Source organism: Corvus cornix, chromosome 22 (genome assembly GCF_000738735.6).
Source record: "Corvus cornix cornix isolate S_Up_H32 chromosome 22, ASM73873v5, whole genome shotgun sequence".
NCBI classification, from domain to species: domain Eukaryota; kingdom Metazoa; phylum Chordata; class Aves; order Passeriformes; family Corvidae; genus Corvus; species Corvus cornix.
The window spans coordinates 1,455,952-1,472,785 of NC_046351.1; the positions used below are offsets into that span (position 1 = coordinate 1,455,952).

Sequence of the window (16,834 nt, forward strand, 5' to 3'; positions counted from 1 at the left end):
TTGCCCGCCCTGCTGATGGGAGCTCAGCTGGGAGCAGATTTTCATCCCAAATCCCACCTCTGGGACACGCAGTTGGGGGCACGGAGGAGTTGGGGAGGCATTAAAAGCCCAGTGTGGGGGTTCAGGCTGATTTTGGACTTTGTGGGGTGTGAAATGAGGGGTTTGGCATTTTTCCCCCCGGTTTTCCAAAGGAAACCGCTCCCAACACAGGTGAATGCTCTTTGCCACCTGCCCGGGAGGGTTTGTTTGAAGCCGTCTCCTCTCGTGCTTTGATCTTTGCTCTCGAAATCCTGGAATTCCCAATCCTGGCCCTGTTGGACGCAGCGGAGAGGGGGAAAGCTGTGGGATTGTTGGGTTTGGGGGGATGTGGAGACGCAGCAACAGCAGCGGGAAAATGGAGCAAGAACAGAGCAGATCCCCTTGAGGGGGATTTGGGATCAATATTCCAGGAGGAAGAAGCGCAGCAGCCCTGGAGAGGGGGGTCAGGGGAGCACTCAGCCAGGGCAGGAGGAGGGGCCGGGCCCGGCCCTAACGGGACTTTGGGGACGGAAAAGAGATGACGGCTGCAATTATGGGATGTGGGTTAAAGTGTAATGGGGGCACTGCACTCTCCGGGAAAAACGGGAATCGGCTCCTTGGGAACGGGCCTGGAAGGGGAAAAGCCAGGCGGTGGAGCCTGGGGATGGGAATACTGGGACAGCTCTGCTGTTTCCGGCAGGACCGGCTGATTCCGCTCCTTTTCTGGGCTCTCCTCATCCCCACGGAGCACGAGGGGCTCCATCCATGGGGTACCCAAACCTCGGACACGGCGGTGTCCCAGGGCGTGGACGGGGCTTGGAGCAACCTGGGATAGAGGGAAGTGTCCCTGCCCGTGGGATTTCGGGTCCGTGCTGTGAATCCGTGGTTCTCTTCCCCATTTCCCCTCGGCTCTGGGGGCTGCGTGCTCAGGGAACAGGGCGAGGATGATGAGAACACGAATTCCATTGGCACGGGGCCAGGAGAGCCGGGCTAATTGGAAACAGACGGGAGTCTGGGGTGTCCATGAGCTCGGAATGATGGAAAAGTGGATCTGTGAGTCAGTGATTGGGTTTTTAACTCGATTACTGCGGGTGCTGATGCACAGACTCATCCCGACACCCCCGGCTCCCTCAGGAGCAGATCCGCAAGGAGGAGCCCAGAGCTGCCCTTCCCGCCCTGCCAGGCTCCTCCATCCTGGTCCTGGTCCAGACGGGGTCAGCATTCCATGACCCGGGAACTCCGCTCCCTTCCCTGGGCGCTCCTCACCCCAAAACAGAGCCAAGGGCGCTCAAAACCTCACTCGTGCTGTTTCCCACTTTCCCTGGGTCGCATCTTCCCAGGAAGAGCCGGAGCTGGAGCGAGGTCGCTGCTGAGCCCTGTGGGATGCGGGGGAGAGCCCGAAAGGTCGGGAGCTGCGGCCGCGCTCCATAAATCCCGCGGAGACGATGGACTTGCTTCATCTCCATTATCGCTTCCTTATGCACAAACGCACGGCAGCGCTGCGGCCGTGAATCATCTCCCGGCTGGGTCAGCAGGATCGGGAGCTGCTCCACGGATCAGCCTCTCCACGCCCTCTTTTCCTCCCGGGAAATCTGGGATCGGGGATTTTGGAGCCCCACACCTCGGGCATTTGGTGCAATGAGTTCCCCCCCATCGTGCTCAGCCCAGCGCTGGGGCAGAGCATCAGATCCTTCAGGCTCCAAACATCCCGGGATCCCCCCTGGAAGGGCCGGGAGCCGAGGAGATCCAGGGAAAAGGCTCCATCCCGAAGCTGCCGCAGCTTCCGCTCCTTTCATGCCCCGATATTTCTCCGGGGTTGTGCTCAGCTCCTCCTTCTCCCCATTATCCCCCCAATGTTTATTTTATGGGACCGCAACCCCGTCGTGTGCCGAGCTGGGGAGGTTTTCCCGGCCTGTATCCAGGGTGAGGGGCAGGATGAGGCTGGAACCGCCCCATCCCACCCCATGGATCTGTCCTCTCCACAACCCCACATTCTGCTCCTCCCAAACCCTCTTCTTCCTCCTGTTCTTCCTCATTTTTCTTAAACCCTCCCCGCTGGGGCAGCCCCGGGTGGGAAACGCCGGGTCCTGGCATTCCAGAGTCCTGGAGGAGCCGGCACATCCCGGGGGAGGACACGGGGGGTGCCAGAGGTGCCCTGGGCAGCCCCTCCCCAGCCGGGCCCCGCTCGGGGCGCTGGGGCAGCGGCGACCGCTGGTTTTAATTAAAAATTAAAATTAAAATTAAAATGAAGCGCTGCCCGCAGCTCCGGGACACAACGGCTCCGTCGCCAGGTGTCGGCTCGGCTGGCAGGGCTGGAATTCAGATGCCGATGTTGTTCTTTCCCTGGCACGGAGCGGCTCCTTCCTCCTCCTTCCTCCTCCTTCCTCCTCCTCCTCCTTCCTCCTCCTCCTCCTCCTCCTTCCTCCTCCTCCTCCTTCCTCCTCCTCCTCCTCCTCCTCCTCCTTCCTCCTCCTCCTCCTTCCTCCTCCTCCTCCTTCCTCCTCCTCCTCCTTCCTCCTCCTCCTCCTTCCTCCTCCTCCTCCTCCTCCTCCTCCTCCTCCTCCTCCTCCTCCTCCTCCTCCTCCTCCTCCTCCTTCCTCCTCCTCCTCCTTCCTCCTCCTCCTCCTCCTCCTCCTCCTCCTCCTCCTCCTCCTCCTTCTCCTCCTCCTCCTCCCTCCTCCTCCTCCTCCTCCTCCTTCCTCCTCCTCCTCCTCCTCCTCCTCCTTCCTCCTCCTCCTCCTCCTTCCCCTCCTCCTCCTTTCCTCCTTCCTCCTCCTCTTCCTCTTCCTCCTCCTTCCTCCTCCTCCTCCTCCTCCTCCTCCTTCCTCCTCCTCCTCCTCCTCCTCCTGCCCTCCCAGCACCCCCCTGCCCGCAGGGACGCGCAGCGATTCCACCCCGCCCTTCCCAGGGCTCCGGATCTTCGCAGGACCCTGGATCCCATCTCTCCATGCTGGAATCTTCCTGCCGGTGTCAGCCCAAGCCCTCATTAAGCGCCGCGTCCCCGCTGGAATAATGAATGACTCCTATTTATAACGAGCGCTCGCCCCTGCCCTTGACAGAGCCCCGGCTGCTCCCGCGGCCGCTGACACGGAGCTATTTTTACCCCTCTTCCCTGGAGAGGTTTCGCTCCCGATTCCAGCTGTGGGATTTAAAGGGACGCTGATGCTCCCGCCGCCCCCTTCCCGGAGCTCCAGGGGGATGAGCGGCGTCCCGGCAGGGAAAAGGCTCCGCGATTCCCTCGGATCGGGGAGTGGGTCTGGGTGCGGCAGGGGGATGCTCCGTGCGGGAGGATGGGGGGTTGTTAATCCAGAGGGGTCGTGTCGATCCAGCCCTCCCAAGGAATTCCGTTTATTGCTGTCACTAAAAGATGGAGAAGAGCGGGATGAAGGGAAACCCGCGGGAGCAGCTGGGCAAACTCTTCCCAAGGAAAAAGTCCTGCTGGAAGTTGGGGATGTCCGAAGGAAAGTCCCTTTTGGGGAGGATCTGTGTCCAAATGAGTCCCTGATGCTGTGAATCCCCTTTTTTCCCTGGATATCTGCTCCTGCCCAGGGTCAGGACACCGGGCTGGGCCTGCCGGGATCGGTCCCAAGGGATCCCGAGGCACCGGCTCCCGCTTCCCGGGAGAAATAGAACCCATCCTTCACTTCCACACCAGCTCTTTGGGATGCGGCTGCTGTGAATCCAGGAGGAAAAGCTTCTCTGAACTCTCCCTGTGATTCCCACGGCTCCGGAAGAGCAGCAGAATTCCCGTGCTCCCCAGCCTGGGTGCCAAAGCGCTCCCACAAACTTTGGAAATCCATGAGTCCAGCAGGGAAACGCCTCTCTGGGCAGGGCAGGAAGGAAAACGATCCAGCTTTTATGGGAATATAAATCCAGGGAATCTCAGCAGGGAGCTGAGAGGGGCAGGGAGAGCTTCCAGCATCCCACGGGATGCTGGTGGGATCTGCTGGGACAGCAGCTCCGACTGGGGACAAAACCGTCCTCAATTAACTTGGGAACAAAACCTTCCTTAATTAACTTTTATTAGCACATTCATCCTCCCATAACACACGCTGCGATATTCCTTATCAATCCGTGGGGATCCTCCCGCTCTCGGAGCCGCCACATCCCTGTCCCTGCCTGTGGGGACACCGGGATGTGCCCAGGTGGAGCGCGCAGGGTTTGTTTTTACTAAAAGCCGCTGCCGGTCACCCTGGGCCGCGCTCCTGCTGCCATCCAGGCATGGAATGTCCCCTTCCCTCATCCCTGAGCGCTCCGGAGCGGCGGCAGAGCCCGGCAGGAATCATTCCCAAGGCAGGTTGAGCCATCTGGATGGGATGGGCCCTTCTGGCACGGCACGGGGGTTGTTAACACACAGCATATGCTCGCTTGGAAATTAATAATAATTTTCGGCTCTCACCAGCTGCTGGTAATTGGCTCCCCCTTCGCAGGGAGCAGCAGGGTGGAAATTCCGCCGCTTCCCGGCTCTAATGAGACGGATCCCAGGAAAGGTGGCGGCTCCGTGTGCCCCGTGCCACCGGGATGGGCACACGCGGGCACAGGGATCCCCTGGGGAAAGCTGGGCAGGGGCACGGAGGGAGCAGATCCCACCTGGATGGGAAGGGCAGCATGAAAATGCTGGAATGGTTTGGGTGGGAAGGGACTTCAAAGCTCATCCCGTTCCAACCCAAAGCATTCCAGGATTCTGTTCTCCCATCCCTCTGTGGGTGCTGCTGGAACAGCCCTGGACACAGGGAATCTGCTGGAGTGCCAGGACACAGGGATATAGATGGGATATTGGGAAGGAATTCCTGGCTGGGAGGGTGGCGAGGGGCTGGGAAGGAATTCCCAGAGCAGCTGTGGCTGCCCCTGGATCCCTGGAAGTGTCCGAGGCCAGGCTGGAGCAGCCTGGGACAGTGGGAGGTGTCCCTGGGCATGGAAGGGGTGGCACTGGATGGGATTTAAGGTCCCTTCCATGGGCAGAAACATCTCCCACTCTCCCAGGCTGCTCCAGCCTGGCCTCGGACACTTCCAGGGATCCAGGGGCAGCTTCTCTGGGGAGCCAGGGCCTCTCCAAGCTGCAGAATTCCCATCGTTCCCAGCAGTGCCGAGGGTGGGATTGCGCCTTCTCCCGCTGCCTGGGCAGGTGGGTGTCGGGATATTTATATTTCCTGACAAAATCCGCCTGCGGAGGAGCTCGGGAAGCACACGGAGCATTATTTTGGCTCAAACACCGCAGATCGAGGCAAAGGAACACATTAAACATTCACTTCCATGGAGACTCGGGAGAGATGAGGGCTTGGAAAAATCCCGGGATTCAAGCCAGGCTTTTAAACACATCCTGCCCTGAGAAGGGGGGAGCAGGGAGGGACAGGCAGGCTCTGGAATTCGGGATGTGGACACATCCTCTCATGATCCCGTTAATGGGATTCCCGTCATGGTACACGACCCAAAGAGCTCCAGTGTTTTCCAGGCCGGGCTGTCCTAACACAGTTTGAGCGTCCATCAAAAATTCCCGGCTGGAATTTGCCATGGAGGGATTTGGGGGCTCACGGGGCAGGGTGGGGACCCTTCCCCTGCTCCCATTAACCCCCAGCCCAGCAGGGCTGCAGAATTCCATACAAAATATGGATCTAGCAGCAGCATCCCATAAAAACAGTGATTCCCTGGACCAGAACCAGCTGGAAATTGCCTTTCCAGAAGCTTTTCCACACCCTTGGCACGAGCCCTCCTTGTCTCCTCCAGGCCCCAGCAGCAAATCCGGCTGCTCCATCGATCCAGGTTTTTCCTTGCTCGCTCTCCTCTCCCATCCCATGGGGTCTCACTTCGGGATCTCATCCCAGTGGGAGAGTCCTGCTGTGCCCTCCTGCATCCCTCAATCCCACAGATTCTCCCCAAACTTTCCCTCCATCCCTGCATCCCTCGGCAGGATTTTGGTGCAACAGCAGCTATGGAGGGGTTTTTCCCAAAAAAGCCATAATTGTAAATATTCCCAGATATTTATAAGGGCGGGAAGGAGATGGAAGACAGAGGGCTGGGATCAGCCTGGGAATCCCTCCCAGAACGGGCAGGGGTCAGGGATGCTCCGGGCTGGGATCAGACTGGGAATCACTCCCAGAATGGGCAGGAGCCAGGGATGCTCCAGGTTGGGATCAGACTGGGAATTCGCTCCCAGAACATTCAGGGATGCTCCAGGCTGGGATCAGACTGGGAATCACTCCCAGAACGGGCAGGGATCAGGGATGCTCTGGGCTGGCCGAGGTGCCCGGGATCGATGCCCAGCACGTTCCCCCCGGCCGATCCGTGGGCAGCAGAGGCCGCGGGATCAATGTGGGATGAAGGAATTACGGCTGCGGACGCGCAGCTTTTACGGCTTCCTTCCCAACAAAGTCCGGCCGTGTGGACTCCCGGTGATTGCCAATTAATTTTGCTGCAGCCCAGGGCAGGAAAGAGCCCAGTAGCCATGAACCTGCTTTTCCCTGGATCTGGAATGCTGCAATTCCCAGGAATGACCAGTCTGGGGATCCTCAAGCCGCCAAAAGGGCAGGGAAAAATCGGATGGGTGGATTTAGGAGCTTTCCCCCCGCTCCACCACCTCCACCTTCTCCTCACCTCCGTACATCCCACATCCCGAGGAGCTCCGGGAACGAGACAGGCGGAGAGAATCCAGACCTCCCCAATTAGCCAATTTTTCCTGAATGAAGGGCCCTGCTCCTGCCAGCTCCGGGAATGGGATTTCCATCAATCCCGGCCTGATGAGCTCCTTGTCACTCAGCACCTCTAATGCTCCCCGCTAATGCCGTTAGGGGCTCCTCGGCACGGCCCTAACGCAGTTTGCAGCTCCTGCTGGCGCCTGGGATTCGGCCGGAGCGGGAGAGCGAGCGCATCCCTAATCCAAGGAGACACTAATGGGAAAACGAGCTGCCTCCACGAGGTGTGCGGAGCCGCGGGGAAAATGGGAAAAATGCCCGGGAGCGACATCTCCAGGCCTTGGGAAGCGTCCCCATCCCGGTTTGCAGCAGGTCTGTTCCTTGTTTTCCCCATCCCAGAGATTCCTGCACCCCTCTTTCCGTGCCTTGACCGTCCAAGCCTTCCCAGCCCACCCTTCCTTTGGGATTCTCCCTGTTTTCTCCACAGGGCTGCATCCCTGGTCCATTCCCAGTCCCAATTTTCCCATTCTCTCCATCCCAGAGATTCCCACAGCTCTCACTCTGCCCCTCCAAGCCTTCCCAGCCCACCTTTCCCTTGGGATCCTCCCACTTTTCTGCCCCAGGGCTGCATCCCTGATCCCTTCCCCATCCTCTCCATCCCGAAGATCTCCTTATCCCACTTTCCTCGCTCTGCCCTTCCCGGCCCACCTTTCCCTTGGGATCCTCCCAGTTTTCCGCCCCAGGGCTGCATTCCTGGTCATTCCCAATCCCTATTTTCCCATCCCAAAGACTCCCACACCCCTCATTCCTCGCTCTGCCCCTCCAAGCCTCCCCAGCCCGGTTTTCCCTCGGGATGCTGCTCCATGCCCTTCTCCATCCCGGGATGCGGCTCTGCCCCTGCTCCTCTCCTGGGAAGAGGCTCGGGAGCCCCTCGGAGCTCGGAACAAATCCCTGTTTTGCTCATCCCTGCTCCTAAATGATTCATAATCACATAACTCGATGAGGACAATAACTCCCAAATCAGATTAAATCTCTCCATTTGTCTGGAGCTTTGGGCTTTAATCTCTTCCCTCCCTCTTTTCCATTGATTTTTTTCCCAGCCCAGCCCCTCGCCGAGCCCTTCCAAGGGTTTTTCCAGCTTGGAATCCTCCTCACCCAGACTTATCCTCCAGGCCAGGTCCCCTTTTCCACCCTAAGCCGCATCCATGGGGATGGGGCAGGCAGGGGACGCAATTCCAGCACCAAAATTCCCAGAATTTCCCCCAATCCCTGCTGCTGCCTCTAAAACATGATCGGTGCCATTCCCAGTGATCCCTGGCTGCCCGCTACAGATCCCATAGGATTGGGAAGTGCAGCCTGGGAAGTCTTCCCATGTTTTTATAGGGCCGTTCCCGGCGATCCCTCGTTAGCCTGGCTTCCCACAGGATCGGGAAGCGAAGCCTGGGAAGTGTTTCCATCCCTTTGGTTAAGGAAGGAAAACGGCGGAAGGAGCAGGGATGGAGCGGGAAGCTGGGCTGGCGGAGGGAGGGTTGTGTTAACTCTGATGAATAATTAATAACCCCCTAATGAGCATTAATTAATTAATAATAACATGTGCTCAAGCGATCGATTCCCGATGAATGCCAGGAGTCCCCCTGGCTCCAGCTCGGGAATGCTCCTGGATTGAGTCCGGAGATGGGAACCAGCCCCGGGAACGGACAGGGACCGCCCCTTTTTTCCATGGGAATGGGTCTGGGAAAGGATGGAAAGCATCTCCCAAAACCCTTCCAGGACACGGCAATGATTTTCCTTGGTCCTGTGTGGAAAACTGTGCTGGAAATGTGGGATTTTTCTTTATTCGGGCCCAATTTTAGGTGTTTTTCCCACCTGGAGCGGGATCCCACCTGCGCATCCCATTCCCTTCAATCCCGCCCGGGATGCAGCGATGGATACGGAGCTTTAATCAGCGTCTCTCATTAAAAGCACTTAATTTGCCTTATTAAAATCCGCCCTTTGGATTCGCGGGATCCAGGAAATGAACCGGAGCACCTGAGCGTTCCCTTTGATTGGGAGAGATTATAAATAATTCATGGAATGTCTGCGCTTTCCATGGAAAACCTGATGGGGTGGTGAGGAACTGGGATCCCAAGGTCTCTCCGGGGTGGGGATGGAGCTGGGGGGGTCCAAGGTGTCCATGGAGGGTCCCAGCAGGATCCAGGTGCCAGGGAAATACCCATGGGGAATTGGGATGGGTCTGGTTGAGGGGCTGGATGTATCCAAGGAAAGGCTGGAGGTGGTTGGGAAGAGGAGGAGGAGGAAAGGGAGGATGACCCAGAGGTCGTGCACTGGTTTGTACTGGTTTGTACTGGTTTGTACTGGGAGGACTGGAGCCAGCCGTGAAAATCTCCATGAAAATAAAGCCCAGTATTCCATCTGGAATCCAGAGGGGCTGGAAAGGGGGGCTATAACAGGAATTAAAAACAAAAGTGTGGCTGGAACAGCGGGAATTTGTGGGATTGCTGAGCGAGGAGCTGGAGGGACCTTCGGACAGGGAAGGATCTGGCCCTGCCGCGGCACTAGAACGTACTGGGAGCACTGGGAGCACTGGGGGCACAGCGGGCCTCGGCTGTGGGATCTGAATGCCTGGGGATGAGCATCGTCCATCCCATGGGGTGGGAGCTGCATCCCGGGGGATCTGGGATGTCCATCCCTGGAATGAGCATCGTCCATCCCATGGGGTGGGAGCTGCATCCCGGGGGATCTGGGATGTCCATCCCTGGAATGAGCATCGTCCATCCCATGGGGTGGGAGCTGCATCCCGGGGGATCTGGGATGTCCATCCCTGGAATGAGCATCGTCCATCCCATGGGGTGGGAGCTGCATCCCGGGGGATCTGGGATGTCCATCCCTGGAATGAGCATCGTCCATCCCATGGGGTGGGAGCTGCATCCCGGGGGATTCCGGGTGCGCATCCCTGCCGAAGTGCGCCAACCGAGCATCCCAGGCCCATTCCCGCCCCAGCTGCCTCTGGAAGTGCATCCCGGGGGATGTGGGGGGGGCAGAGCCGCTGCTCCCGAGGCTGCGCCGGGTGAGGAGCGGGATTTGGGGTCCCGGGGCTGCGGCTGCGGGGCTGCGGGGGGACCCCTGCCCGGGCACCGCCCGTCCGGCGGGCTCGCACTGCCCTCCAGTGGGCGCATCCCGCTCCCAGCGCTGCCCAGCTGTCCCCTGCCGCCACCTGGATGTCCCCTGCCGCCACCCAGCTGTGCCGCACCGCTGCCCAGATGTGTCCCCGTGCCCCCTCCCCAGCCATGGGTGCGCTGAGCTGGGCTGGTCTCAGCCCAGCCGGGGCTGGGGTAAAGCCCGATCGGGGCATTTGGGGTGTCCCCTCCTCCCGTCCCCCCGCTCCCGCTCACTGCAGGTTCCTCTTCTTGGCCCCCTTGAGGGCCACGTTGTCGTACTCGTTGTCGCCGAGCCACTCCTTGCCCTGCAGCAGGAAGGGCTGGCGGAGCGGGACGGGCCTTTTGGGGACGGCGTAGTCATCGCGCTGCGGGTTGTAGGGACAGCCCTGCCCGGGGGGCTCCTCGGGGGCCGCCTGCAGCCTCCACGCCTCCCCCTTCACCTCCTCGGGCTCGTCGTACACGGAGAGGGCGCAGAGAGCCTCGGGCTCGTCGTAGATGTGCTCGGGTTTGGGGGCAGTGGGGCGGCCGGGGGGCTGCCGGCCCCTCTCTGCCTCCCTGGGGCCACTCGGGGGCTCGGGGAGCCCCTCCTGGGGACAGCCCAGGCCACCGAGCTGGCGCGCCAGGAAGGACTTGGCCATGGTGTCGAAGGGAACGGCGTACTCGGACTCCACCTTGGCACCGTCCTGCCTCCAGCCCTTCTCCGGCACCGGCGGCGCATTCCCGCGGCGCAGGGAATCGCAGGGCTCGGCGTAGGGAAAATCCGCACCCCGCGACGCCTGGAAGGGCCCCGAGGGCTCCCCAGCCCCGGGCGGCATCCCCGCTTTGGCCTTCACCCCCTTCCCCTCCCCTTTGGGCACCTTCCCCTCCCCAGAGGGGCACTTGGGCTCCTCGTGGCCCTGTGCCCAGCTGGGCGTCCTGGCGTGGTCAAGCGGCCGTGGGGCTTCGTCCGCGGGGCCCCCCAGCGCGGCCCCTCGGCCCCCCGGCCCCGCTGGACGTCGATGGCCGCCTCGATGGCCTGGAAGATCTCGTTGCCTTGCCTGGTGTCGAACTCGAAGTTGCCCTCTCCGGACGCGCAGCGCCGGCCGGCCTCGAAGGAGAAGGTCACCTGTGGGGGGCTGGGGTCAGTCCCCACGCCACAGCCACGGCCACGGCCACGGCCAGCCCGGCCTTCCCGCACCCCACTGACCTTATCCCGGCCGAAGCGGCGCAGGAAGCGGTAGGGCCAGCTGTACAGGATCTCCTGGCTCTGGAGGTGCCGCAGCTCCAGCGCCTCCTTGCCGGCCCGCAGGATGCAGCGGCCCCGGAGGCGGCAGCGCTGCGACGACGGCGTCACCCTCACTGTCACCTCAAACACCTGCTCCAGGCCGGCTGGGGATGGACAGCGTGGACACTGGACACGTGTCCCACCCCACAGAGGGGCCAGAGTGACCCCTCAAGCCAGGACAACCTGCTCCAGGCCAGCTAGGGATGGACACAGTGAACACTGGACACGTGTGCCACCCCAAGAAGGACCTTGGGGTGACCCTCCCAAGCCAGGGCAACCTGCTCCAGGCCAGCTGGGGATGGACAGGGTGGACACTGGACACGTGTCCCACCCCACAGAGGGCCCAGGGTGACCCCTCAAGCCAGAGCAATCTGCTCCAGGCCAGCTGGGGATGGACGGGGTGGACACTGGACATGTGTCCCACCCCGCAGAGAGGCCAGGGTGACCCCCCAGCCGGGGCAGCGGTGTCCGGCTGATAAGGGCTGGACAGCTCCGGCCACTGCCGATAGCGCAGCACAGCCAGCGCCGCCAACCGCAGCAGGAAGAGGTTTTTGGGGAGGAGATTTCGCCTCCCACGCAGCAGCCCCAGCCCCGCTCCTCCTTCCCTACTCCTCCTACCTTTGCCCCGGGAGCTGTACAGGGAATTTTCCTCCATGGAGAACTCGCCCTCGGTGCCCAGCGAGCCCGGCGGGCCCTCCTTGGCCGCTGCCGGCTCCTCCCGGCTCCTCTGTCCGGGGAAAGCGCACAGGTGAGGGGTCCCATCCCTCCCAATGGATCCCACCTTTCCCAAGGCCATTATCCCTCTTTTCCCGGCGCGTACCGGGAACGCCAGCTCGCACAGCCTCTGGATCCAGTCGGCCGCCTCGGCGCTGTCGGCAGCCAGGAGGAATCGCCGGTCCGTGGTCTCCAGCAGGAAGGGGACGGTGTCCTTGGGACAGGTGGCATCGCCGCCCGCCTCGGCCACGTGGACGCAGTCGCTGAGCCGGACCAGGCGCCGGCCACCCTCGGCCTTGCGCGGCCTCTCCGCTGGCCCCGAGCCCTCCAGCAGCTCCAGGCGGGCCGTGGAGCAGGAGCTCTCCCGGTACAGGACACCCCAGAACTTCTTCCATTTCTGCCGTGGGGAGAATGAATCAGTGGGGTTTTGCCTTCCCAGGAGGGTTTTATCCTTCCAGGAATTTTTATCCCCTCGCGATCATGCAGGACCCCAAGGCAGGACAAGGGTGCAAAGCCCTGCAGGGTCCTGCATCGCAGCCAGGACTGGCTGAAGGTGGGGGTGAGATAAATTGGGGTTTAAAAATCCCTGGATAAACATCCCTGGCATGCAGCAAGGCCTTTCCAGCACCAGCAGCAGCCCAGGCTCACCCAATCCCAACTCCAATCCCAACCCCCCATCTGCAGGCCCCCACAGCCCTGAACAACTTCCAGCTCCTTTTTCCTTCCATTTTCCCTAAAAACCCCAACTTTTCGACTCTCCCCTGGCAGGAGCAGCAGTTCCGGGTCCCGGAGCGTGGGAAGCCCCACAGCAGAGGGGAAGTGGGGGCAGGGGAAGTCAGCCCCAAAACCGGCGGCGAATCCTCCCCGGCAGCTCCGGGGCCCGCGGGCCGTGCCGGGACACGGCTCCCTTTTCCCGGGATGGGATGTTGGGATCGCTGCCCTTCCCGTGGCGTGGATCCCCTCGGGATGGGGTCCACGGGGAGCAAAACCCGGGAGAGGAGCAGGAGAGGCCCCTCAGCTCCTTCCCCTCAGAGCCGTTGCCCAACCCCGGCCTCAATGAGCGGCGGAAGCAGCGCGGCTTCGGGGGCCACAGCTGTCACCCCCCGGATGGAGCTGCCACCAAATGTGGCTTTGGGGGTCACTTCCGTCACCCCGTGGCTCTGGGGGTCACATCCGTCACCCAGCGTGGCCCTGGGGGTCACATCCGTCACCCAACGTGGCTCTGAAGGTGGCATCTGTCACCCCTCGGCTCTGGGGGGGGTTGTAGCTGTCACCCATTGTGGTTCTGGGGGTCACGTCTGTCACACAAGGCAGCTCTGGGGGTCACATCCAGCACCCAACGTGGGGCTCGGGGACACATCTGTCACCCCCCCTGGTTCTGGGGGGTCACATCAGTCACCTGTTGTGGCTCCGGGCGTCACATCTGTCACCCCGTGACTCTGGGGGTCACGTCTGTCACCCCGTGACTCTGGGGGTCACATCTGTCACCCCGTGGCTCTGGGGGGGGGTTGTAGCTGTCACCCATTGTGGTTCTGGGGGTCACATCCCTCATCCCCCTGGCTTTGGGGGTTGGATTTGTCACCCACTGTGGCTCTGGGGGTCACATCCGTCACCCAGTGTGGCTCTGGAGGTGGCATCTGTCACCCCTCAGCTCTGGGGTCACATCCGTCACCCCCAGCTCTGCAGAGCCTCTCTTGGGGGGTCCCTACAAAGCACCCCCAGCACCTCCCGTTCCCCCTCCCCCCCCGCGCTGCCTGAAGGGACACTGAGCATCCAACGGGTGGGATCACCCCATTCCCATGGGATTCACCCCCGGACCCCACATCCCAACGCCCCCGTGGCTTTCCAGGACCCCCCGAATCCCCCTGACCTTCCCGAAGGTTTGCTGGAGCTGGAGGTAGATCCCGCCCTGCTTCACCACCGGCTCCTCCATCCGAGCACCTCCGGCATGTCCGGCGTGTCCGGCGTGTCCGGAGTGTCCCCCGGGGGTCCCTCGGGGCCGCGTCCCCTCCCCGGTGCCACCGGGGCCGGCTCAGCTCGTGACGTGCTCAGCTCGGGCTCCGCCGTTTCCTCCGCTGGCGGTGGCTTCCTGTGGGTCCCCACGCGGGGACAGGGACACGGGGCGTGGCACCGCCGGACAGGTGGGTGTGGCACTGCTGGACACGCCCGCGTGCCACCCTGTGGTGCTGCTGGGCACTGGGCAGGGCACTGGACGCTGGGCAGGGCACTGGGAACTGGGCACTGGGAACTGGGAACTGGGCACTGGGAACTGGGAAATGGGCAGGGCACTGGACACTGGGCACAGGTGCAGGACAGTGGGCACTGGGCACTGGACAGTGGGCACAGGTGCAGGACACCGGGAACTGGTCACTGGGCAGGACACCGGGAACTGGGCACTGGGAACAGGGAACTAGGCAGAGCACTGGGCACTGGGCATTGGGAACTGGGAACTGGGCACTGGGCACAGTTGCAGGACACTGGGCACTGGGCAGAGCACTGGACACTGGGCACAGTTGCAGGACACTGGGGCAGGACGCCGGGCACTGGGCAGGGCACTGGACACTGGTGGAGGACACCGGGCACAGGACACTTGGCAGGGCACTGAGCACCAGTGCAGGACACTGGGCACTGGGCAGGGCGCAGGACACTGGACAAGACGCTGGTCACCAGCTAGGATACTGGGCAGGACACTGGGCACAGGGGAGGGCACTGGACACTGGGCACTGGGCACAGGCCACCGGGCACAGGCCACCGGGCGCTGGGCAGCCCCGCCACGGCCTGCCAGGCTTTTCCCACCTGGGAAATGGTCCCGGGGGTGCCCCGGGGGGCGGCGACCCCCCAGCCGTGCCCCTGCCCAGCATCCCAGTCCAAACCAGTGCTCCCAGTGCGGGCGGTGGAGCCATGGGAGGGGGGGGTTGGGGGAAAATGGGGAAGGTGAGGGCGAGGAGGGGGAGGGGGAGGGGGAGGAAGAGGTTTTGAGGCTGCGGCAGCGCGGGGAGGGAAATGGGGGATGGGGGAACTGGGAGCACTGGGGCAGGGCAGACACTGGGGCTTGGGCTGCGGTAACTGGGAGCACTGGTGCGAGGGCCTGGGGGCGGGGCACCGAGGGCACTGGGGGCACTGGCCCTACTGGTGTCAGTGGTCGCACTGGAGGCACTGGCCCTACTGGTGTCAGTGGTCACATGGTGACACTGGTTATACTGAGGGCACTGGGGGCACTGGCCCTACTGGTGTCAGTGGTCGCACTGGTGACACTGGAGGCACTGGTTATACTGGGGGCACTGGCCCTACTGGTGTCAGTGGTAGCACTGGTGACACTGGAGGCCCTGGTTATACTGGGGGCACTGGGCATGCTGGTCACCCTGGTCACAGTGGTCTCCCCGTTGTCGCCGCTGTCGCCGCTGTCGCCGCGGTCGCGGGGGTGCGCGGCCCCTTTAAGGCCGTGTCAACAAACCCCGCTCGCGCCCTCCCTCCTTCCCCCGCGCCGCGCCGCCGCCGTGACGTCAGACGCCGCGCGCCGCGCGCGCACCGGGGGCGTGGCCCGGGCGCTGTGGGCGAGTCCCGGCGCCGCGCGCAGGCCCCGCACGGGCGAGGAGGCGTGGCCTGGGCGGGGGCGGGGCGTGGCCTGAAGCGGCGCGCGCACCAGAGGGGCGTGGTCACCGCCTTGTGGGCGTGGCCTAAGCGGCGAGGGGCGTGTCCCTTCGGCGCGCGCAGGCGCCGGATAGGCGGGGCGGGGCGTGGGGGCGTGTCCCTCCGGCGGGCGCATGCGCGGGAGGGGCGGGGCCGCGCGCGGGGGGCGGGGCCCGGGCGGCGGGGGGGGCGCGTCCCGGCGCGGCGCATGCGCGGTGCGGGCGGCGGCGCGGGGGGACGCGGTGGCGCCGGGCCCGGCGCAGGCGGGGGCGGAGGCGCGAGCGGAGCATGAATGGGGCAAGATGGCGGATCATGTGCAGGTGAGCGCCGGCCGCGCCGCGGGGCTCCTCCGGGCTCGCCCGCCGCCCTCCCGGCACCCCCGCGCCGTCCCCCCGCCCCGCGCGGCCGAGCCCCGCACGGCCAGGCCCGGCCAGGCCCGGCGCGGCCCAGGCGGCGGCGGCCCGCAGGCCCCGCTCGCTGAGGAGGTGTCGCCGCCGCCGCCGCGGCCTCTCGGTGTCCCCCCGTGTTCCCGGTGTCCGCGCCGTGTGTCCCTGTGTGTGTCCCTGTGTCCCCACCGTGGATCCCCCCGGCCGCCGGCGGCTCCTCCCGTCCCCGTCGTGTGTCCCCCGTGTCCACGCCGTGTCCCCCCGGCCCCATCGCGTGTCCGCCGGTGCCTCCCGGTGTCCCCCCGCCGTGTGTCCCCGTCCCCACCGTGTCCCACACCCGTGTCCCCGCTGGGTCTCCCTGCTCCCAGCTGTGTCCCCCCACATCTCTCTGCCCCCTCTCTCGCCGCCGCTGTGGGGTCCCGGTAAGGAAATATTTGGGAAAAGGCCGCTCAAATCCCGGTTTTCCCCTCGGAAAGCAGCAGCCAGGTCCCCGCTGTCAGCCGCTGTCCCTGTTCCTCTCACCCGGGGTTTTTGGGGGATCAGCTCCCTGGTCCCGCTGTTGGCATTCGCGTCCTTGTGGGGATCCTTGGGATGTGTTTGGATCGTATTCCAACGGGGTCCGGATCGTTTTGCAGCCGTGTGGGGACCTGGAGTTGGGGGAAGGTGTTTAATGAGTGTTCAGAGTGAAAGCCGGAGGGGAGAGGTTCGTGGGGCGGGAGCCGGGAGGGAAATCAGGGATGGCAGCGGCTTCCAGGCTGGATTGGAGGGACCAAAACCCCTCTGAACGGGCCCAAAACCCCATGGAAAGTGTCCACAGACCCTCTGAAAATTACCTAAACCCTCTGAAAATTACCTAAACTCTCCGAGAGAGACACAAATCCCTCTGAAAGGGACCTAAAACCCTCGGAGTGGGACCAAAACCCGCTCAGAAAGGGACCCAAAACCCCAAGGAAGGGGCTCAAACCCCCTCTGAAGGAACACAAAACCCTTTGAAAGGGTCCCTCAACTCTTTCGACGGGACCTAAACCCTCTGAG

At 63.1% G+C, this 16,834-nt stretch overlaps 2 protein-coding genes across 2 annotated transcripts in view; one reads left to right on the forward strand and one right to left on the reverse strand.

Moving 5' to 3' along the window:
* Positions 1–8,455: 8,455 nt before the first annotated feature.
* DOK2 (docking protein 2) lies at positions 8,456–14,679 on the reverse strand. The gene is given in 6 exon segments (XM_039564237.1): positions 8,456–10,766; positions 10,769–10,910; positions 10,992–11,173; positions 11,688–11,796; positions 11,890–12,180; positions 13,654–14,679. Coding segments are annotated over 6 exon segments (1,518 nt in total). The 5' UTR covers positions 13,717–14,679; the 3' UTR covers positions 8,456–10,035.
* A 961-nt stretch (positions 14,680–15,640) lies between these two features.
* The window catches only part of LOC104694886 (exportin-7), a 60,686-nt gene continuing 59,492 nt past the window's right edge, over positions 15,641–16,834 (forward strand). Inside the window, 1 exon segment of the mRNA XM_039564151.1 lies at positions 15,641–15,733. Within this exon segment, the coding sequence (XP_039420085.1) occupies positions 15,716–15,733 (18 nt within the window). The 5' untranslated portion in view covers positions 15,641–15,715.